The 21,972-nt window shown below is 47.1% G+C and overlaps 8 protein-coding genes across 9 annotated transcripts; 6 read left to right on the top strand and 2 right to left on the bottom strand.

The window, feature by feature from the left end:
- The first annotated feature begins 18 nt into the window (after nucleotides 1–18).
- On the top strand, nucleotides 19–2,343 carry LOC112345629 (pentatricopeptide repeat-containing protein At2g35030, mitochondrial-like). The gene has a single exon (XM_024672785.1). It carries the CDS (start codon nucleotides 19–21, stop codon nucleotides 2,341–2,343), a length of 2,325 nt encoding a protein of 774 aa, XP_024528553.1.
- A 250-nt stretch (nucleotides 2,344–2,593) lies between these two features.
- LOC112345561 lies at nucleotides 2,594–4,109 on the top strand. The gene has a single exon (XM_024672594.1). The coding sequence runs from the start codon at nucleotides 2,865–2,867 to the stop codon at nucleotides 3,990–3,992; it is 1,128 nt and encodes a 375-aa protein (XP_024528362.1). The 5' UTR covers nucleotides 2,594–2,864; the 3' UTR covers nucleotides 3,993–4,109.
- Nucleotides 4,110–4,234: 125 nt separating this feature from the next.
- Nucleotides 4,235–6,239, top strand: LOC9630962. 2 transcript variants are annotated; one of them, XM_024672596.1, is made up of 8 exons: nucleotides 4,235–4,481; nucleotides 4,539–4,638; nucleotides 4,689–4,809; nucleotides 4,869–4,990; nucleotides 5,055–5,176; nucleotides 5,249–5,854; nucleotides 5,905–6,021; nucleotides 6,073–6,239. In XM_024672596.1, exons 1-6 carry the CDS (start codon nucleotides 4,334–4,336, stop codon nucleotides 5,419–5,421), a joined length of 786 nt encoding a protein of 261 aa, XP_024528364.1. In that variant the 5' UTR covers nucleotides 4,235–4,333; the 3' UTR covers nucleotides 5,422–5,854; nucleotides 5,905–6,021; nucleotides 6,073–6,239. The 2 variants fall into 2 exon arrangements, with proteins under 2 accessions (XP_024528364.1, XP_002967933.1); XM_002967887.2 differs by having other exon boundaries at nucleotides 5,249–5,849; nucleotides 6,073–6,223.
- On the top strand, nucleotides 5,538–6,150 carry LOC112345628. The gene is made up of 3 exons (XM_024672784.1): nucleotides 5,538–5,819; nucleotides 5,905–5,982; nucleotides 6,073–6,150. Exons 1-3 carry the CDS (start codon nucleotides 5,538–5,540, stop codon nucleotides 6,148–6,150), a joined length of 438 nt encoding a protein of 145 aa, XP_024528552.1.
- A 56-nt stretch (nucleotides 6,240–6,295) lies between the features above and the next one.
- On the top strand, nucleotides 6,296–7,845 carry LOC9633104. The gene is made up of 4 exons (XM_002967886.2): nucleotides 6,296–6,732; nucleotides 6,923–7,181; nucleotides 7,237–7,466; nucleotides 7,518–7,845. Exons 1-4 carry the CDS (start codon nucleotides 6,304–6,306, stop codon nucleotides 7,758–7,760), a joined length of 1,161 nt encoding a protein of 386 aa, XP_002967932.2. The 5' UTR covers nucleotides 6,296–6,303; the 3' UTR covers nucleotides 7,761–7,845.
- A 4,585-nt stretch (nucleotides 7,846–12,430) lies between these two features.
- LOC9630961 (putative pre-16S rRNA nuclease) lies at nucleotides 12,431–13,658 on the bottom strand. The gene is made up of 6 exons (XM_024672597.1): nucleotides 13,355–13,658; nucleotides 13,210–13,269; nucleotides 13,039–13,151; nucleotides 12,920–12,988; nucleotides 12,812–12,863; nucleotides 12,431–12,750 (listed from the first exon to the last, which is right to left on the bottom strand). The coding sequence occupies exons 1-6, from the start codon at nucleotides 13,625–13,627 to the stop codon at nucleotides 12,592–12,594; spliced, it is 726 nt and encodes a 241-aa protein (XP_024528365.1). The 5' UTR covers nucleotides 13,628–13,658; the 3' UTR covers nucleotides 12,431–12,591.
- Nucleotides 13,659–15,104: 1,446 nt separating this feature from the next.
- Nucleotides 15,105–17,553, bottom strand: LOC9630960 (protein NUCLEAR FUSION DEFECTIVE 4). Its single transcript, XM_024672576.1, has 3 exons — nucleotides 16,830–17,553; nucleotides 15,798–16,651; nucleotides 15,105–15,732 (listed from the first exon to the last, which is right to left on the bottom strand). The coding sequence occupies exons 1-3, from the start codon at nucleotides 17,163–17,165 to the stop codon at nucleotides 15,204–15,206; spliced, it is 1,719 nt and encodes a 572-aa protein (XP_024528344.1). The 5' UTR covers nucleotides 17,166–17,553; the 3' UTR covers nucleotides 15,105–15,203.
- A 30-nt stretch (nucleotides 17,554–17,583) lies between these two features.
- Nucleotides 17,584–19,196, top strand: LOC9630959 (scarecrow-like protein 14). Its single transcript, XM_002967884.2, has one exon. The coding sequence runs from the start codon at nucleotides 17,667–17,669 to the stop codon at nucleotides 19,125–19,127; it is 1,461 nt and encodes a 486-aa protein (XP_002967930.2). The 5' UTR covers nucleotides 17,584–17,666; the 3' UTR covers nucleotides 19,128–19,196.
- The last annotated feature ends 2,776 nt before the right edge of the window (nucleotides 19,197–21,972 follow it).

Below are 21,972 nucleotides of genomic sequence, written 5' to 3'. Positions count from 1 at the left end.
CCATGGGATCTTCATTTCATGGGCGCTACGCGGCAGGGAATCTCTCCCGGTAGCACAGCGCTGGATCTATCCCAATTGGAATCACTCGCGAAGAACAAGAAGAAGCCTCCAGTCTCGGAGTTTTTGATCTCGAGTAACTCGCAGTGCTCGGGAGAAATCCTCGCGTCTCTTCTCAAGGCGTGTGGAGATGACCACGACATTGCTCGAGGGAAGCGAATCCACGAGCTCATCGCCTCCAATGAGGCCCTCCGATCGGATAGATCCCTGGCGAATATGCTCCTCCAGATGTATAGCAAGTGTGGCAGCCTGGACGACGCTCAGCGGGTCTTTGATGGCATCGCAGCCCCCGATTCCTGTTCGTGGACGACAATGGCCATGGCATATGCCCAAAGAGGGTATATCCACAAAGCCAGGGACATGTTTGAAAGATTCCCGGCATCTCAAAGGACCATCGTCTCCTGGAATGCTCTCCTGGCAGCGTACGTTAAGAACGGCTGCCTCAAACAGGCAGAGGTGGTGTTCGATTCCATGCCAGGGCAAAATGTTGTGTCATGGACGACAATGATCCACGCATATTCCCATTCCAGGCATATAGAGAAAGCAAGGAAGCTCTTTTCTTCAATGCCTGAGAAAAATCTTGTGTCATGGAACACAATGCTCCAAGCTTTTATCGACGCAAACCAAATGAATCAAGCACAAGCTTTATACGAAACAATGCCCCACTGGAACGTCGTCTCTTGGAACTCGATGCTCGCAGCAGCTGCCCAGAGTGGTCGTCTGGAAGAGGCAAAAGGAATCTTTTCTTCGATGCCGGAGTGGGGAGTTGTCTCATGCACAAGCTTGATTCTAGCATCTTCTCGAGCTGGGAATATCGAGACCGCCAAAGCCATGTTTGACAATATGCCCGTACGGAACATAGTGGCCTGGACGGCCATCCTCGCCATGTACGGCGAGAATGGCCACCTCGAGCAAGCCAAGCACATCTTTGACACAATGCCGAAGCGTAACTTGGTTTCCTGGACATCAATGCTTTTGGCATATGCCTCCAGTGGTCATTTGGAGCGAGCAAAGATGCTGTTTGATGCAATGCCCGAAAGGAACATTGTGGCGTGGACTATAATGGTTCAGGCATATGCCGATTGCGGGCAAATGGAACTTGCGTGCCTTGTTTTTGATTCTATGCCCGAAAAGAACGCCGTTTCGTGCACTGCAATGGTCACCATATTTGCGTCCAGAGGTGACGTTGACCGTGCCAAGACAATATTTGACTCAATGAACGGGAGAGATTTTGTTACGTGGTCAGCGATGCTACAAGCATATGCCGAGAATGGCTACGTTGACGCTGCCAAAGCCACCTTTGACTCCATGCCCGAGCGTGGAATTGTCGCTTCTACGTCTATGATACAGGCGTATGGACAATCCGGCCTTGTGGCACAAGCCAAGCGTGGATTTGATTCTATGCCTGAGTGTGACACTGTGTCGTGTATGACTATGTTATCTGCATTTGCCTTTAATGGGCATCTGGAGGAGGCCAAGGCCATATTCGAGACGATGCCACGTATGGACGCTGTCGTTTGGGCCACAATGCTCCACGCGTACATTTACAATGGCCATCCCGAGAACGCGTACGACATCTTTGGCGCCATGCCCGTGCACGGCATCGTTGCTTGCACGAGCATCGTCCAGCTCTGCGCGATGAGCGGGCAGCTCGGGCAGGCACGGGCAATGTTCGAGAATATGCCCGCCCGTGATGCGGTGGCGTGGAACGGCATGGTTGGTTCTTACGCGCAGAATGGCAACCTCGTGGCCGCCAAGAAGCTCTTCGATTCCATTCCGGAAAACGGCCATTTGATGTCGTGGACGGTCGTGATCGCGGCCTTCGCGAACTTTGGGATGGGAGTCGATGCCATGGAGATTTACCACCTCATGAATCTACACGGCGTCAAACCAGATGCCCTGTGTTTTAGAGGTGTGCTCGTGGCGTGCAACCACATTGGGCTCTTGTACGAAGGGTGGCGATGCTTCCTTCACATGATCTACGATCACGGAATCTCGCCCAGAAAGACGCATTTCTGCTTCATGGTGGACAGTCTCAGCAGGGCCGGGCAACTGGAAAATGCCGAGAGTCTCACAAACACAATGCCCTTCGAGCCCGATGTTTGTACGTGGAGCGCATTGCTGGCGGCGTGCGAGGGTCACAAAGATGGCGAGCGCGGCGTTCGCATCGCCCGGCATTTGCTCGGCTTGGATCCCAAGCACTCGGCAACGCACGTAGTCCTCTCAAACATGTGTGCTGGGCTTAGGGCAATCGTGGAGGATCCAGCGACTGTTTCTCAGGGCTAGCCACGTTTCTCAAAGCACCTTGTCATAACCTCTCCATTGTCAAGGTCTTGGTGTTTGATTTGGATGCTAGAGACCCGCTAAATGACATGCTTTTCACGTGCGTGAGATTACTCCATTGTGAAAATAAAAGATTCGCAGTCCACTCAGCACGCACGCAAGTAAAATATCTAACCGCACCGACGTAGTTTCATAGTTTCCTATCGTCGTTGGACCACCAATAAGTCCAAGATCAAAGATACCTTTTTCTTGGATGTCTGGGTAGCGAGCAATTTGCGTACGTCTCGTACGAAAACTTACAAAAGTGGTGACGCGTCAGCCTTAGCTAGATAGATATTCCTTCCCGGAAGCTTCACCCTCGTGTGGTAGACCCGGTCCTTCGGTTGAAGCTTCCTTGAGCACGTGTTGTGGCCAAGAACGCCACCAGTGGCAGACATTATTGCGCATCGAGCTTCCTACGAAGCGCGCGGGCTATACCCCACGTGCTAAAAGACGAGGGAAGCTTCCGGGTACCTGGGCAGCCTATGCCCAAATTTCTCCCAGTACATAAGAGCAGGGCATCGCCGATTCTTCCTCACCGCTTGCGAGCTCTAACTCTCTCACAGGTCAAGTCCATGGAGATGTTAAATTGCGAGGGCATTGGCTCGGACTTCTTCACGTTCTCGGACGAGTCGAGCTTCCTGGCCAAGAAGATCGAGGATAGCCTCCGCGAGAGGAGAGGAGGAGGCATGGCGAGCGTTGTGAAGCAGGAATTCGTGGATGATGGCGGCTTAGATTGGGCGAGCTTCTTGCAAGTGGATGACAAGAATGCGAGCAGCGGCGCGGGATTCCCAGCTGCTGCTACTCCACTCTCGAATCCCAGCTGCGATCACGGCCCCAGGAGCAAGCTGCGAGTGAGCTTGCCGCAAGTCACAGAGGACTACCTCATGGCGGCGGAGACGCTCCTCATGGAATCGCCCGTGCCAGCGGCGTGGCAGCCGTCGCCCAAGCTGAGCCCCTGCTGGGGATCGAAGCGGATCAACACAGGCATCCCAAATCACCTCTTCTTCCTCAACGAGAACGATTCCGAGGAGATGCCGCTCTATGGGCTGCTCAAGGAGGCGGCCACCAGGCACCCATTCGATTCCGCCCCCACGAAGATCGAAGCAATCCAAGATGTGAAGCCAGAGCCTCCGGTGGCGGTGGCTATGGCGGCAGCAGCGGTGCCGCCAGCGGCGGTGGCGCCCGTACAGCCGGCCAGCCAGCCCCGGAGGCAGTACCGGGGCGTACGGAGGAGGCCCTGGGGGAAATTCGCGGCGGAGATCCGCGATTCCACCAAGCAGGGCGCGCGGATCTGGCTGGGAACGTTCGAGACCGCCGAGGAGGCAGCGATTGCCTACGATCAGGCCGCCTTTAAGATGCGCGGACGGCGAGCGCTGCTCAATTTCCCCCTCCGCCTCGCCACCCCTGCCGCCGCCGCCGCCGCCCGTGCCGAATCGTCGTCGCCCGAGAGCTCCGTCACCAGCGCGATCGAGTCTCAAAAAGAGCGAACGAGGAAGAGGGCGCGAGATTCTTCCTTGTCCCAGTCGTCCAGCAAGAGGCAAGCTCCCCTGGTTGTGGAGATCCAAGAGCCCGACGTGGATTACATGGAGCAATTGTTGTCCGGGCTGTGATTCTCGGGTTCTAGATTCTAGAAAGTTTTGGCGACCATTGTTCATGACCGTACTGACCCCTCAACTTGGATGGAAAAAGCTTTGTATTGCTGATAATTTGATGATTGAAGTCCGATATATTCCTCTCACACAAAGATTGTTCTTGGGTGCTTTAAAAAAACTAGATCGATGTTAGAACACAAATCGAAGTGAGTCTTTGCCACACGAGAAATTCGGAAAGTTTTTTGTTTGATACGAAAGTACACACTCCTTACAATTCAATGACTTGCGTAGACAAATGGTGTTTGACGATTGCATGACCTCTTAGTGATGCAAGGATTTGTGATTTAGGGTTTAGGGCAATGGGGCTGCCCGAGACAGAGAACAAGGATCAACGGACGCTGTTGTGGGGCGCTTCGCTGCTGCTTTTCTTCCTTCTCATGCTGCTCACGCCAGCGATCACTAAGAATCAGTCACAGCACGCGTTTGCCGATCAAAGAAATTTCCTAGGTAAGTTGCAACCTCGTTCTTCGCCATTGTCAAAGCTTCGCTTTCGTTATTCTGCAGGCTTTCCAAACACGTTGAATGTTTTTTCGACGTTCCCTTACCTCGTCATTGGCTGCATTGGAACTGTGCTGTGCGCGCAAGGGAATTACTTTGGATTCAGGTATGGATTTTCTCCCTTTCTCCTTTCCTTTGCTAAACGTAGGATCATAGTTCTCAAGGGGAAGTCTGGGGATGGACGTGGTTTTTCGTTGGAATCACGGCCTCGGCATTTGGTTCAGCGTATTACCATCTCAGGCCGAGTGATTCTCGCTTCGTTTGGGATTGCCTGCCAGTAAGTTCCATCATCTTTGCATTGTTTTTTCTTCGCGAAACTAGCTTTGCTTGTGACAGATGGCTTATGCCTTTGCATCGATCGTAGCTGTCTTTGTTGTGGAAAAACGAGACGAGCTCAAAGGACCAAAATCGTTTGTGCCGTTGCTGCTAGCGGCCTCAGCAACGGCAACATATTGGTGGTATGCAAAAGACTTCTTTTCTCCTTTTATTTCTTCTTCTAATCTATAGAGATTACGTCTGCAGGTTCGCTGACGATATGCAATTGTTTGCACTCCTGCAATTTATTCCTTCGGTTGCCATCCCCGCTATGACAGTCGCTTTGCCTCCGAAATACACACAGTCCTGGTATTGGATGTGGGCTGCAGGTAAAAAACAGGCTTGCGAGACCAACTCTCGACCTTTGTTTCTGAAACTCAACGTGTTTCATTCGTTCGCAGGTATGTACCTGCTGGCCAAGCTTGCTGAAGCATTCGATTCTAGAGTTTATCACTGGACTCGGTTTCTAGTAAGTGGACATACAGTGAAGCACCTGAGCACGGCTATGGTGCCCGTGTTTCTTATGATCATGCTCGCTCCGCCCAACGTCAAAATTGAGCGATTAACCGTCTGATGGCATTGGTTTTGAGCAGAAATATAATAGACTGACAGAAAAACTCGTGGAGAAGAGAAGAGAGCAAAATATCCTGGCGGCCAAACTAGGTACTTGCTTTGCAAAGGGGCTGCTCGATGTCGATATGCCTGCAAGTTTCCAGTGGTGGAATTCGTCACAGCAGGAGTTATTCCTGGGAAAAATCCGGCTTTTCGAGGCATAAGTTGGCTCTGGCGAGAAGGCCAGCTACGACCTCCTCCGATTCTTCGAAGTCTTCCTCGGAGCAGCAGCAGGAGGAGGCCAAAGGCGTTCCAGAATGGGCCAAGCCGGGATCTGATGTTCCTCCTCCTTGGGCTAGCGGCGAGAAGAAACAGGTCTCCTCAGAAGGCTTCCAGGATTTGCCTTACATCGTTTATCTGGTGGCTTCGTGCTTGGTCGCCATTGCTGCTGTAAGGTACACTCTCTTGAATTTCCAAGTCTGTTCAACGCGCTTTGCTCAAACAGGTCGGCTCCATTTTCGAGTACTTCAACAAAAATCCCGTGTTTGGGGTGATTCAACCGGACAGTCCCTTCTACACACCGGTGCTGGGCTTCTTTTCAATCACTGGCATCCCAGTTTCTGTAAGTTCCCATTTTTCTTTGTCCCTGAGATTGTATTGTCAATCTTTGCAGGCGTTCCTATGGTTTAGAGCTATCAAACTTGCGAACAAGGACGCTGAAAGGCAGGACAGAGAGGACGGTTATTTCTAAGCCCATGTATTCACTTTTCTGATAACTTTTTAGACTTGGCTAAAAATTTGACAATTGACCATTGACTTTAAAACCCTAAAGGTTGACTACATTTTTTGTTATTCCGTTGATTTAAACAAAACATAAATATCTGGATAACGCTTAAGCCCTAAGATGGCTACTCTCCATCGAATCGAGCAGCAGCGATGGCCTCTCGGCCTCCCAATGCGATCTCCGCGCTCCTCCTCCTCCTCCTCCTCCTCCGCCAGGATCTCCTCACTGCGCGTCTCGCGCTACTGCTGCATTGTGGCGACAGCGGCGGAATCCACAGCGGCGGAAGCTGCTCCGCCAAAGAGGGGCCCTAGGGAGACGAGGGACGTGAGCAAGGGCCCGAGCGGTGGAGCGAGCGCGGGGGACATTGGCAGGGGAATGGGTGCTGAATTCGACACCGTGGTCACGAACTCGGTAGGGAGCGCCTCTTTCAAGATCGCCAAGGTTCCCACCATGGAGGAGCGGGATTTCCGTGCTGCTGCTGTGATCGAGGTCGCGGATGTTGCTCAAGGTGTTCGATGCATCACTGTCGACGCCGAGTGCTCCAGAGAGGTACTTCCAATTTTTTTTCTTTCATTCGTTTCTTTGCCATGGCTGGTTTCCATTTCATTCCAACTTTTCATCTTTGCATTTTCAAGTTTGAAGCATTGATCTATCTTTGCACTCTTTGCATGGAAGTTCTTCCTGATTTTCTTTTGGGGGACCACTGTAGCATGCGAGTTTCTTTTGATCACTGTGCCAGTTTATTCCCCGGGAGCAAGCATACACAAAGTCTGGACAAATGGCCCAAGTTCGCTTCCTTGGCCAAGAGAGCTCCATCAAGGTCCCAGTGTCGAGCTCTCCCTTCTCCTGGGAAGTAAACCATGCCGTCACCATGAAGGCCAGAGCCGACGTTCCTTCGGGCACGCAAAAGCTTCCGCAATTCTTCCTCTCCGTCAAGAGTCCCCTCCAGCTTCACGTCACCGAGTCGGAAGCACCGGAGTTTTATGGATTGAAACAAGGTTCTTGAGTTTCCTGGTTTGATCTTTCATTTCTAGCAGCTTCTTATGGTTGCAGGAGATGAGATCGAGCTGGGGCCACTCGACTCCAGCGGGATGGACTTGCGGCCAGTGCTTTTCATCACCCAGTATCCAACGCTGTTGATATTCGCGCAGGGGAAAGGCATAGCCGCGGCCAAGGCATTGATCGAGACGAAAGATGCCGATGTGAGTAGCCTCAACTTACGGCTGCGGCGGGACGTCCGGCTCTTCTACGTAGCTCCAAGGCCAGAACTACTAGCGTACAAGGTAGAACTCTATCCAAAATGATCCATAAGCTCGATCGTGCTGTGTTTCCAGGAAAAGTTCGCAGAGTGGGAGAAGAAGAAGGTGAAAGTTTGCACTTCGGTTGAGGCTGCCAACGATCAATGGGACGGCCAAGTTGGATCGTTCCAGGAACTATGGGACGAGGATGATCTAGAGTATGATCCGAGGAGCACAGCAGTGGTGGTATGCGCCGAGGCCGGGGCTGAGCAGGAGCTGGACGAACTCTTGGAGAATGCCGACATTGTAAAGGAGCAGACTGTCAAATGGATCATCTAAACCCAAAACCCTGAAACTCCAAAAACCTTCTCGCTGAGCAAAGCGGAGTTTACTCCTCGTCCGGCTGCCAGGGCCAGCAGCTTCTTGTCGAGAGTCTTGTCGCCAAAGGGTTGTGGCAGTGGTCTGGGGAATCCAAGCAACAACTGCAAGATCAAAATGCATGGGCTTCGTCCAGGAGGAGTTTGGGTGCATCGTGGTGGATGGCTTCCTCACGAACTACAACCAGACAGAATTCCTCCGTCCCTCGTTGGATCCAAGGGATACAAGCCTCGAATGCTCGCCGGTTATCGATGTGACGGAGCGGCCGCTGCAATTCTACGCTTTTGTGGCGGATCATCATGCTATCATCAAGCATGATGATCCGCCACAAAAGCGGAGATCATGCCAAGGCTAGACTGTCCAGAGAACTGGTGCCTTGCTGCTGCGCGGTCGCAAGGTGAGCGTGGACGACTTGGCGGCACTCCCGGCGGAGCTCGGACTCAAACAGCGAATGGCTTGCGTGGGCAACTACAGGGCCGCGCTAGAGGGAGCTGTGCGTAGACACAAGGCAGGGGTCAAAACTTTCGACCTGAGGAACCACAGTGAGGAAGCCGGCGAGTACCGATGGAACAATCTTGCCCTGGAGGCTTCAAACGCACAGCTTCTTCGTCTACATTGCTCTCTCGGACGAGGGAGACGAGCGTGGAGAGCGTCCGAGCAAAACGAGCAGACCTCTCTCTCTCTCTCCCCCTGTGTGTGAATGCCAACAACTATTCCATTCGCTCTCTCCACTCTCTACAGATATAAAGGTGGGAATTGAAAGATGTTTAATAAAACTCCCTTTACCAAAACTTCAAACACATTCAACCCCATTTCATCCCTTAAAGCTTGTAAAAAAGGAAATATTTTAGGTTTCAATTGTACTTTCAATAGAGAAGTAGCAAAGAGCAGCAAGGTGTAAAAGGAGTTCCATCTTCTCCAGAATTACGCACTGTTTGAGTATTCATCTTTCTAATAGAGTGAGTTGAAAATATACTTAAAAAAGCAGCACTCAACTAATTTCAACTATTTCAACAATGATAACATTAGCTAGCCAAAGTACCATTGCAGTCAGTGGAAGAAAAAATTCACCTATGGTGGAAAAACAAAGCCCACCTACATGAAGCACTCAAGAAGTTGACATAGCATATTAGAACAAGAAGTTCCAAGTTGAAAAGTACAAGTTTGCCAACCAATGATAGTCAGAGTGGTTATGGTTAATAGACTAATAAAGCTTGGAGGACATGGAAGATTTTGACATTGATAACATGGAGATGGATAGAATCATGGCATTGCTTGAGGAGAATAAAGTTGTAAATAAGGAGGAACACACCCTTATTGTGTTCCCTAATGTGGCAGAAAGTCCAATAAGTGACCAAGAGATGATTGAAATTTTACCATCAAATCTCAAGGACATGGATGACAAGGAGATGCTAAATTTCATGTTTAAGGAGTTTCAGAGCAATCAGAACACAAAGAAGGCTCAACAGAAATTCAAGTTGATGAGGAGGAAATGAATTAAATCATCCAGAATATGGACAATGAGGATCTTGTGCTTAAAAAGGATTCTTAGGAGGAGGAGCTAGAGGCAATAGATTGGGAAATTGATTTTTCTTTTAAGTTTGAATAAGATTTTCAAGCTAAAAAACAAAAGTGAAAGGATGAAATAATGATATTGTGGAGGAATGAATTCAAGAAAATTAAATGTAATGATGCTTTCAATTTTAAATTAAATCATCACAAAAGTTTTGCTTGTTGATCAAATTAAAACTTGAAACAATCAACCAAGATAGAAAAAAGCAAAATTAACACAAAACCTTTCATGTTTAGTGTATAATTTCTTAAGAAAACTCCATAAGAGTAGATCAAAGTACCACTTTAAATCAAAGATAATGTTCACGTTATTAACAAGAATTTTCTATTGGTTCTGAAATCAGAAGGCAATCTTATCAGCCTGGGCATGTATCAAAACCTTGTAAGACATGACTAAAGAAGTCCTATACGGGAAAGAAAGAAACCCTCCTTTCTCTTCATCCATACAACACTTTGTCTATATTGCCATTTCACTGTGCAGAGTGAACTGGATAGCAGCAAGATCGGGTCCTTCACCTTCTTTTCTGCAATTCTAGACTTTGGAAGTCACAACTTGAGATAGTGTTACCATTGAATGAAACACACTAACCTTTGTACGTGTACATTCTGCATGTATGGAAGTTGTAAGATCTAGCTAGACTGGAGAATGCTTGAGCACCTGATGCGTTGGAGGCCTCAAAGAAAGCTTCAAATTGTGGACGAGAGTCTGAAGTGCCAGCACGTTTGTAACTGAAGAATAAAACATTGAAGAGAGACTTGCCTTCATCTCTTGCTCCTTGTTTGACAAATGGATCAGCATGGCAGCATCCCTGCACTGGATGAGCGAGCTGTGCAAAGACTAAATCACCAAATGAAAAGAACAAGGAAAGTCTACAAAATAGCAACGAGAAACTTGCAAACCAAGTGAGCTTCGGATCCTTGGAGAGGTTTTATATGATCCAAGATCAGCTTTGAAATCTAGTTAGCTCTAAACCTTATAAGTAAAGGAGAAAAAAATAACTGGGATTTCGTTGTTGTAGCTCGCTGAATTGTGATGCCTCCGGTGAGAGAGCTTTGAGGTTCTTCCCCTCACCTGAGAGTTGGATTTCTACACTGCTACTTTCATTGTCTTCGTCATAGCTTTCTTTAATGCTCTTGGCTTGGATTCACAAAACTAATAACACCAATGCTTACGAGAGGGTACACATCTCCAAGATGATCAAAGCTAAGCTTGAGAACCAGGTTCTTCCGTAAGCTCGAACGAGTCCTCCAGTTCCAAGCTTCGTTCCACCAAAGTACCTAGATTTTCAATTAGCTTTTGGTCTTTCGTTTGGAAAAAAGATGATAGGTACCTTGTAACAACGGCCATAACTCCATCCACACCAGAATTTTCTATGGCACCATAGATTAGCCGTCCTATAATTCCTTCAGGCTCTCCATCATAGCTAAAATGATAGCGTTCTTTGATCTAACCTGGAAGAAAATGAAACATTGAAACAAGAAAAAGTAGAAGGAAAAAGAAAAGAAGTAAGCCCAGCAATTGTGTGTTGCGCGTAGATCCAAGACCTTACAAACAAAGATCGCGATTTTCTTCTTTGGAAAGCTAAACCTCGGAAAGAAATGCCAATGCACCTTGTTCATCGTCCACCGGAGCCACCTTGTTCATCGTCCACTGGAGCGGCCATGGTTACTTTGTTTGATCTCGCACTGCGAAGAAACCTTGGACGAGATTGCCGATGCTGCGCCATCACTCAAAGATTTCGCTCCTCCCTAATGCATATACATTGGCGCCAGCGCCGCCGTCCTTCCATCGATCGGTGATCTAGCATGCATCGCTCCCAGGTAAAAACCTTAGAAGAAAATCACTAGCGCGAGTAATTCTAGTCGTTTGTCACCAGAGAATCATCTGCCATCCGCGCTCCATCGATCGCGTTTCCCTGGAATGTCGCTGCTTCCGCCGGGAGCCGTGCTTCACCACTGCCGAGCGCGATGCCGGATTGCGCTGCGATGCTGTGGCAATTTCCAGGCGAGCTTAGATTTCTTTCACGGCATTGTATCAATCCCTGCGACGAATTCATCAAAATCCAGATTCCAGCCAAGGAAATGAAGAATTACGCTCTTTCTCAATGAAGAATTCCTCGTCGCGGCTTTTTCACTCCGAAACTCCACCATCGATCGAGGAATGAAGGCGTTCTCGAGGATTCTAAGAGGAACTTTTCACTGATCACAAAGGATTAAGAGTTTTGTGCTCATGTCCTTGTTTAAACATTATACGACTTCACTGGGTCTTGGAGAATGATGAGGATTCGGACGAGACCGTTCTTTTCCACACCCAGCAAGTTCCTCCAGCAAACTGTAATCTCAGTAAGTTGATGGCTAGAAGATGAGAAAAACTTTCTCACCTCATGAACATTCCAAATTTTGATATAAAATGCAAGTGGTTAATATAAACAAATTTGAATATTTCTTTAAAATTATTTGGATGTGTGCATATTTCAAAGAAGTTAAAATAAAAAATTCTTAATAACAAACATTTAATGTCTACATTGCTCTCTCAGACTAGGGAGCTGAGCAAAACATTATTCAAGGTAGTTAAAGCATTGATAAAATACTTTACCAAACAAAAGTCAAAATAAAGACTCTCTCTCTCTCTCTCTCTCTCTCTCTCTCTCTCTCTCTCGTTTGGTAGCCTGGTGAAAATGTGCAACCATGGTGTTCTCCATGGCGACCTCAGGCTTCGCCACATCATGAAAGGTAGCAAAAGCGGGTTCTTGTTTATTGATTTCAAAACGAGCCGAGTGGGAGTTGCTGCAAGGGCGTCGGTCACCAAAGCTTTTTCGCGAAGACTAACAGCGACTGGAGCAGACTCTGGAAGATAAGCTGCTAGGAGATCTTGTGGAAGAAGATGATTACTGGGAGGAAATTAGCCAGCTATGTCCAGTTCTTTTAACACGACTATTATTTACTGAAGATGTGGCTCTGGTCTCTTGTATCAGTCTTTGTTGGCTGGGAGTGAGTCTCAGTTGAAAAATGGAAGCCAAATTTCTTACAGAGAGCTCTGATCGACAAATTCGCTTAAAGCCTGTCCAAAATATGATAACTTAGAAGTAAAAACCGGAGACCTTGGCGATAATTTCCAATCACAGAATAAGATAGTCTTGTAAGTATCCGGCGCGTGCTGTCATAGCTTAGGAGCTATTGAACTCGTAGACAACTCATAGGGGCAAAAATAACGAAATCTTTACAGTTCCTCGTTGTCTTCATCTTCGTCTTCGTCTTCTTCAATTTGAGACAACCTCTGGTAATATTTGGAGCAGAGTGTCTCTTGGAGCTCCCCACGTTTGGGGACCATCAGCTGCGCAAAGCGGCCGTCGTTGTGAAAATATGTTTGTAGAATAATCTGCATGAGACGAGCCTTGACAAATTAGCAATTACGCGGTCACTTGATTCGGGATGCCTACCACAGCTGCATATGCATCTACTTCGAGCCTTCGTGATTTCTTGGTGCTGCCCCTGGAAGCAAAGTGTGCTTTTCTGTGAGCCGGCATGTAACGGGTGCATAGCTTAACCTGTAGATCATAAACTCCAGCGCATCTTCTGATGTCATGTATTCGTCGTGAAGGAAAACTCTCACACCCCTGAAGACGATCACAAGAAATCAGGGCAAATATGCACCAGTTTTACTTACTCTTCAGCACTATACTGTGCAAGCCTTCCCGCGAAAGTGCGTGTCTTGTTTGATTGCTCAGTTTCCTGAGCGTCCCATGATCTCGGCAATCCAACTATAAATTCATCAGCTTTCTACAAGTTTGGAAGAAAATATGTATCAAGAAGAAAGCATCTATTTCGCCTTTGTTACCTCCTTCTTTGCAACAGACAGCAGCTTCTTGATGAGATTGTCACCCTTGAGTTTGCTCACCTGTTTTAAACAAGGATAGAAACCGAAGTGTTATTAAACAAGACAGAGAGAAAAAAAACTACGAAAGAAAAGAATTCTATATCACCGATAGAGGACGAGGAGCCAAGCCACAGAAGGTCACAGCGATTCCCGTCCTCTCCAGGCCATAATCGATGCCCACGCTTCGTCTCAGCTTGCGCGTTTCGAGCGACTTCTTTAGCCTCGCATTTGGCAAAATGCCGGCAATCCTCGCTGCCAAATCCTCCGGACAAGAGGAGGCTACATCGCTAGCGCTCTCGGCCGCACAGCCACATCGATGCACATACCTCGCATTGCCGGTGGCAATGCTACTGCTCCAGGGAAAGAGGAGGGAAAACATCCCAAAGGAACCCTAAAATGCTGCGCCTTAGAAGGAGAGTTGTTGTCGACACACATTTCATGATCTTTGGAAGATCTCAGATACCACGAGCCACTACCAATACCTCTAATTTTGTTAGATGGTTCTGTTAATCTTGTTCTTCCCTTTCTCGCTCAAGGTGGACGGAGAAGGAACAAGTTGGCTTTTTGGATCTAGATTTATTTGAATGGAGTTATGGGCTACACTTCAATGTGTTGAAGCTCAAAATTACAACTGGTGAATGTGGTACGTTTCTAAGCAAGCTTTCCACATCACAAACCCCTAAAGAAGCATGTTACAAGATATATTCTTTTTCTTGCAGATAAAGCAGCAGCAAGGATGCATGAGATTGCCACTGGTTGCCCTACTAATGCGCCACCAAGCTCTGGTGCTGCCACCACTATCACCCTTTCTTGCCATCTAGACTCCCCTAGTTCTTCTAGAACACGTAAGAGCTTTTTAGTTTGGATGTTTCTAAGTGTTTGATCTGCCACAGAAGGCGATTTGCTAAACAAAGTCAACTCTGTGAAACGTGGTCAACGGCCTACGTCAACGGTCATTCAAAACATACGCTCTACGCTCCTTTGTGTGCTTGGTCCTGTGCGACTGCGTCATATCTCAGTGTGGACCGGAGCATTCTACGTACGTATACTCTCAAGAATACCTGCTTGGAAGCCCAAAAACCTGGAGCAGCTCGAGATAGATCTTCTAGCATCGAAGTGTATTTGTACTCTATGATTCGAGTATGTTTTGGAGTTCCTGGGACGTCCAGAAGAGTAGCAGCTATAGACAAGATTGAGAGCTTTCCAAGGCTTTTGGAGAAGATGTCGCGCCATAGCAATTCTGAAAGGAGCAAGGAGAAAAAGTACAGGGGCGTGAGGTTGCGAAGCTTTGGCAAATGGGTCGCAGAGTTCTGCAGGCCCGACGGGCAGAGACTGTGGCTGGGAACTTTCCACAGCCCCGAGAGCGCGGCGATGGCATACGATCAAGCGCTGGTCGAATCGCACGGCCCTCTCCACAAGCTCAATTTCCCACACCAATTTCTTCTCAACGATCATTCCAAGGAGGAAGAAGAAGATCACCAATCGCTACAGCCCAATTCCAATTCCAATTCCAGCATCGATGTCAGCCCGGGCAGCGACAGGGACCGCGCAGAGGCGTCGCAATTGGAGCCTGAAGTGATGGTGATAAGAAACGATCACATCGACCATGAAGCGGAAGAAATGTCGATCACACATCTAATCGCCCAGGATCGGGAAGCTGAGGCTGCGCGATATGCAATTGACGGTTGCGCTGTCGTGATTGACGATCGATGGCTCCAGCAAGCAATGGTGACACTGGGAGTATACGAAGAGGAGTATCTCATGAACAATGCGCGGCTTTTGTACGACATGGCCCAGGCCATGGGCGTGAGCCCCCCCTCATGTCAATCATCTTGCTCTGATTCCATTCAATGCAGTGGTGACGATCGCCTTTGGTGGCATTCGTCCTAGCAATTGGAGGGACTCTGTTTTTAGGGCTCTTGACCGTAAACATCATACAAACAAAAGGTGGCGGATCACCGGCTCTTGATCGCGAACGTGTTCTTGAGCTTGCGATAGAGCGGCACGGTGACAAATGCCAGCACCGTGTCCACGATAAACCCCAGCGCGCAAATGCCGATCATCGTCACGTACGTGAGCCTGTAGCATCGCGTTCCAAGGCACGCCCTCCCGGAAGGTCCAAAGCTTTGGAGCAGACCATTCCACAATCCGGGGTTGGAGATCGAGGGAGCAGCGCTAGCGACAACGCCGAGAGATTTCTGGGCCTCGTAGTCGTAGAGGAATCCCGCCAGGAGTCCCGAGAAGAGGAAGGATCCCAGGGGGATGTTGATGATGAGAATGTTGTAGATGAGGCCGAAGTACTTGAGGCCGAAGAGCTCGGACGCGGTCGGGACGGTGACTGCGAGACGGACGCCGTAGCAGAGGCCGGTGATGCTCGATCCGATGTAAAGAGAGCCGGGGAGCGCCGAGACGAGCAGCACGAAGCCGACGATCATGAGAACTTGCGAGGCCGCCAGCCAGACCGGCCGTGGCACTCCGGAAGATCTGCGCGTATGGAAACACTCGTGAGAACTTGGCACTCGTAAAAACTCGTAAGTTTCTATCCATACCTGAGGAAGTGCTCGGACACGAGACCCGATCCAATGCGGCCAAAGAATCCCCACACGCTAGTGAGCGACACGAAGGTGCCGACATCCTTGTAGCCCAGCGTCTCGCCAATCTGGCCGAGATTGTTGATCACCACCGTGCCCGATCCCATTCCACAGAGCAGCGACACGAACAGCAGCCAGAACTCGTACCTCTTGACGAGCTGGAGCACGTTGTGATCTTCTCCGAGCTTTGGAGAGCCATGGATGATCCGCTCTCCACGGTTCTTCGCCAGATCGTCCTTATCGATCGAGGGGGGCGAGGATTGCCCCGGTTGCTCCCCCTGTACTTGCTGCTGCTGTAGCAATGGTTGATCGAGATTCCCCCCTGTCGGCGCTTCCACATCTTGGGGGATCGATTTGCGAGGCAAGAGGAGGAGCTTGGCCGGGAGATAGAGCGGGAGCAGCAGGAGGACGAGCAAGAAGATCGCGGCGATGGTTCCCGAGAACTTGAGGAAGTCGTAGAAGAGGAGGTAGACGCCGAGGAGCGTGGCCATGGAGTTGAGGAAGAAGAAGCCCCGGCGCTCCTCCTCCTGCTCGGGCTTGCTGCTGGCAGGCGCCACCGGGCGGAGGAAGATCATGGCGACGATGCACACCGCAAAGGGGATGATCGCCAGGAGGAGCACGAACTTGGCCGGATCGTTGCTAAAGAGCGCGGAGCACAGCACGGTGAAGATCGCGGTGCTGAGGCCAATGTATCCTTTGAGAATCCCCACCACCGGGCCGCGATTGTAGCGAAAATTGCGAATGGAGGTGACTAGAACCGCGGTGTTCATCCAGGTCGTGCTGTTGCCGCCCATACACAGCACCACGCACATCTGCCAGGAGCGAGATCGTACGAGAGTGATCGAAAGCGCAAGAACGAGAGAAGCATTAGAATTCCAGCAAAAGATCCAAAAAGGAAGGACAGATTGGAAGAAATCGAGCAAGAACAAGGGAGCGATCTACCATTCCTAGCAAAGTATCCAGCCAGGCAGGGCAAGGAATGGAACAGACCTGCCAGTAGGGTAGCGGCGCGATTCTCCTGCTGAGGACGAGCCATTGCGCGCCATAGCCGATGAGGCCGTCGAGCGAGCCGATCAAGAGGATGAGCCAGGGGGGGAGGAAATCAGAGGCCAAGCCGGCGACGACGCCTAGGGCTTTGCCGACGTCCTTGGCGACGCCCAGATTGTTGAGCTCCACCTGGTTGTAGCCGCCGATGGATTTGAGCGCCACGGAGTAATTGGAGAAGCCATAGTTGTTGCCGGCGATCGCCTGGACCCAGATTGCCGAGACGAATCCCGCCCATTTGGCGAGAATGTAGCGCCTGCTGTTCTTGCTGCCCTCCTCCATTGGGGCCTTTCTTTGTGCGTCCTTGGGGAGGGAAGAACTAAATGGAGGTGAGAGGAAAGAGAGCTCTTTTTGGCAGTGGAATTTCTGCGAAAATCCACCCAGGAATCTAGCCTAAGACCCCACTTTGGTACAGGAAGAACGGCTTTGCTTCTAGGTCGTAGCAAATTGGGGGAAATATTTTCAAGCTCTAGGGTTTGTCGACTGTCGAGCTGCGCTCCTACGCTCCGCGAAGCGCTGGGTCCCCGTTCAGTGCGCGCGATCATATCTGGCTTCGATCTTGTTTTTTAGGGGATCATTGTTCCTCGTCACGGCTTCTTCTGTGGTTCTTGTTGTTCTTCCTTTGTTTATATTCCAAGCTAAGGTTTTGCTGGAGGTCTCTTCCAGCTGTTGTCTGGGAAAGTTTTTGGTGAAGTGTCGGTAACCACTTTTGTTGTTTTCTAGTGTTCCACTCTCTCACGTGTTCTCTTAGTGTTTAATCTGTGGCTTTGCTTCACAAGTTCTATGGTTTTTTACTTCAGGTCTCTTGGCGGCGACATGGAGGCGGCGGGCGAGGATCTAGTCTCGCAGCTCAGGAGAGTTCTCTACAGGAATCAGGTAGAGCTCGAGCCAGCTGCTAAGATCGGCTACTCCAAGCGCGATGCTTTGCATGATTCGAGAGATACTCTGGCCTATCTGTCCAAGATGCTGCTGGAAGACGAAGGGGAAGGAGAAGCTGACTCGGCGCAGCAACAAAAGCCTTCCTTTCAAGGTTTGTTCGACGAGCTCTCGGCAATTGTTTCTCCTAGTGAAAGCAGTGATAGCTCGACAGAGGGTAGTGATCAATCATCCGGCTTTGAGGTAAATTTGGGGAGGACTACAGACATTCACAGTAGTTTGATGGAGTGTGCGAGAGCTGTAGCTGCAAACAATGTTGCAGGCTTCTATGATCTGGCAAGAGACATCAGGGATGCAGTTGCATTGCAATCAACTCCTTTGCAGAAGGTAGCTCGTTTTCTCATTGATGCGCTTGCGGCCAGATTAGCAGGGACAGGGCCTCAAGCTTACAGGGCGATTTCGGCTGGAATTAGTTCAAGAATGCTAGTGGCAGATGCGAGGCTGCCGCTGTTCGCAATAGTAGTCAACTTTGCCAACGATGTCATATTGCGTGCTTGCGCAGGAGCCAACAAAGTTCATATCATCGACTATGGGGTTCATTGCGGTCGCCAGTGGCCTTCCTTGATCAAGGCTTTTTCAGTACGTCCGGAAGGTCCTCCACAGCTCAAGATCACAGGCATCGATCTTGTCACTGTGCCCGAGGCCTTTGTGGCCGGGCAACGTTTGGCAGCCTTTGCTAGGAGCAACGGGGTACAGCTCGAGTACTGCTCGATCCAGTCGAATTCCTGGGAATCTGTTCAGCCGGTAACTCTTGCCAACGAACTTCTGGTCGTCAACTCCAACATGAGCCTTCAGCATATGAGAGACGAGTGGATTTCCGTCAACAATCCTCGCAGGCTTTTGTTCGAGAGTATCTACAAGATGAGGCCCAAAGTCTTCGTGATGTGCGTGTCAAACGCTTCGTTTAGCTCGCCGTTCTTCATTCCCAAGTTTGACGAGACGCTGAAGCATTTCACCGCAAAAATGGAATGCCTCGACGCATGGCTGGGCTGGGATTCGATTGGTGATCGCGATTTAGTAGAGAAGGTGTTCCAGAGGGCAATCACGAGCGTTGTGGCTTGCGATGGCCTGGAGCAACTGGAGAGGCCAGACAAATACAGGACCTGGGACTCGCGAGCAAAAAGAGCTGGATTTCAACCGTTTCTAGTAGGTGAAGAGGTGTATGAGAGGATGAAATCACAGTGGGGAGGTTATGCTTGCAACAAAAACTTTGGGTGTGGAAAGGATGAGAACTGGATGTTGCTTGGGTGGAAGGATGTAATCTTGTGTGGAATGTCTGCTTGGGAGACTAAAGCTCAAGTCTTATAAAATTTTGACTGTGTAAGTATTTGTATTGCATGCTGATTCTCTTTAATGATTTTATATTGATTGATGTAATCTTGTTTATATATATCTAGCACTTGCCCAACATGTAATTAATAAAATATTGTTTTGATTTTATAATATACGATACCCCTATAAATATTTTAGGGCTTTTGCTTATTAAAAACCAAATTGGAATAGTATTAAAATAACAAATATTGTATTCCACTTTGATTGAGGGAATTATGCCTAGAAAATGCTAAATGAATAGAAAAATTAATTTTTGTAAACTTGGTAATAAAAATATTCAGAACGAAATATATTTCTAGGCATAAGTAGGAATAAATATTCATTAATAAAGATATTATATACAAATTATTATTTGGAAATATGAATATATTTTAAAAAAAACCTGACAAAGAAAAAAGTAAAAATAAGTTTCTATTATCAATAATATGTTATATGTAAATTATATTTTTACTTGGGATAGACTTATTATGATTTTATCAAACAAAAGAGACTTAATTACTACAACATATTAATTAATTATACGTTTTACTTAGAAAATAAAACAATAAGTTTTTAGGAGCATTAATATATTACTACCCAGCTCCAAACAAGAAAATAATTATTTGTAAATATATATGATATTAAAACTATAAATTTAAATTTTATATTCCATAGTATTATGTACTAATAAACTATATTTGCAGTTAGTAAAAAGATTTAAAAATATCGCTGTTTAATCAACTACTACATATATTATTGTAGCTTTTTCTGATAATAAGCTAGATTGTAAATAGCTAAGGCTATATATAAAAATATAATATGTACTCTTATTGTTAAAGTTGTGTAATGTTTTTTTATTAACATTTGAAGTTTTAATCATGGTCTTACACATTCATAAAACTGAGTCAACCCACATTTAATATACAATCATCTGGTGTTGAATTTTATATATTTTAGTGATATTTAGACAGGCCATTTGTACAAAATATAATTTTTGTATTATATTTGTAAATACTGTTAAAAGTAAATTATAAAAGTTAATTTTAACCTAAAATATTCAAAGATTATAATAATTTATAGAAAAGAATATGTTTAGGTAAATTTGATTATTTTATTCATAAAGTATTAAAAATAAAGTTAATCACATAAAAAATATTCTAACCCATTAAACAGAATTTAAATCTCTGCCAGTTTTGGATTTTGATCTCACTAAAGACATGCATAATCTATCAACTCAATAAAATGAGTTTTTGGGATTATGGATCACTTCATTTTATTCATTGAAGAGCGAAGCACAAAATACTACATTGTAAACATTCACAAGGCCATCTAGCAAAGTAGTAGCACCACTCTTTGTTGAAATCACATTGCCACCGTCCACTACAATCGTAGCTCTTACTATCAAACGCATCAGAAAGGCCATACATTCAAAAATCATTGAAAGGTTAGCCATAGCAAGGAATTCTTGCGGAAGGCTCTATAACAAAGTTGCTTCTAGATTCTTGCAGGGCCTTTGAGCATCAAGGAAAATCATGTGGTGGCCTTCTTGAGAAAGGTATCTCATAGTGGCATGGTGGACTTTCCAGTGCTAGCTGGTTCGACAATATACTGAAATCCATACATATGGGTTGCCTCGCCTTTCATTGCGACTCAAAATTACACCCTCTTCCGGTGCTACTTCTGGGCATCTACAAATGAAATTGATCAGCCTTCCTTGCCCATACGATGGCAAGGGATTGAGCATGGGTTAATCTTAAGGATCCTAGCAAAGAAATCTTAAAAAAAATTGCTTTTTATTTTCTATGTTAGAACTCTTCTCTTACCTTGGAGGCGAGGATTGTGGCGTCCTATTCCAAGAAGAGAAAGGATATCAATCTTTAATAAGGGGGGCAGAGTGTTGCAAATATGACTTTAGGTATTGAAAGATACTTGTTGGTCAGTCTTTATAAACACTCTTTTCTTACTGCTATGACAATAATAAGTCAGTATTGCTAATTTTCTTTATTAACCCCTCTTGTCCAAGTGTTAGTAAACTGGATTTAGCATTTGTACTTAGCTGGATGAGCAAAAAAAAGGAATTCCTAAATGTTTATTTAGCTAAGCATATTTGGCTCAGTTTATTAATTCTTTTTTACTCTGTTTTGTATTGGCTTAGCAAGAACCCTCGCATATTGAGTCTAGTCCCTTAATATTGCTACATGATAACTTACCATGCATACCAAACACCCTTGCTATCAGTCTCATTCTGGTCCCAAATGTTATTTGTGAAAAGTGTTTAAATTTTACTCATTTTGCATATCTATGGAATGTAGAGATTGTTTTGAACATAATGGTGTTCATCCCATGTCTAAATTCGCAATCTAAGAACATTCTATATTTTGTAAATTTCAAACTTATCCCAGAGACTAGTACTAAAGGAGGCTTGGGGGGAAAGCCCAAAGTGTATGTTCTTAAGGGGGGTTATAGGGGGTTTCAAATATATAATAGGGATAGTGATTGAAATGTATGTCTGACCACCTAAAACATTAGTTTAGCTTTTGCTAGGTTATATCACTCCTTGTTTTGCACCCAACTTGGGTAAGCCCAAGCAAAGAACACAATACCTTCACAAGTAAATCGAAGTGACCATGAACATCTAGATCACTTATGGGCGTATATTTGTCAGCACGAAGCACGAGTTACAGTGATTCCAAGCGTAAAACAATTTTACATACGGTCTGATGATCGCATTTGGCTTCCCATCCTTTTTCTTACCCATGGCAGCCTTGCAAAGCAAAGAAAAATTCACGGATCTTCGTCATAAAGTTTAGCAGCTCCGTTACTTTGTCAAGAGGCACGAAGC

Source organism: Selaginella moellendorffii, unplaced genomic scaffold (assembly GCF_000143415.4).
Source record: "Selaginella moellendorffii unplaced genomic scaffold, v1.0 SELMOscaffold_9, whole genome shotgun sequence".
In the NCBI taxonomy this organism is placed as follows: domain Eukaryota; kingdom Viridiplantae; phylum Streptophyta; class Lycopodiopsida; order Selaginellales; family Selaginellaceae; genus Selaginella; species Selaginella moellendorffii.
The sequence above is the reverse complement of the archived record's forward strand: the minus strand, read 5'-3'. Positions and strand labels throughout refer to the sequence as shown.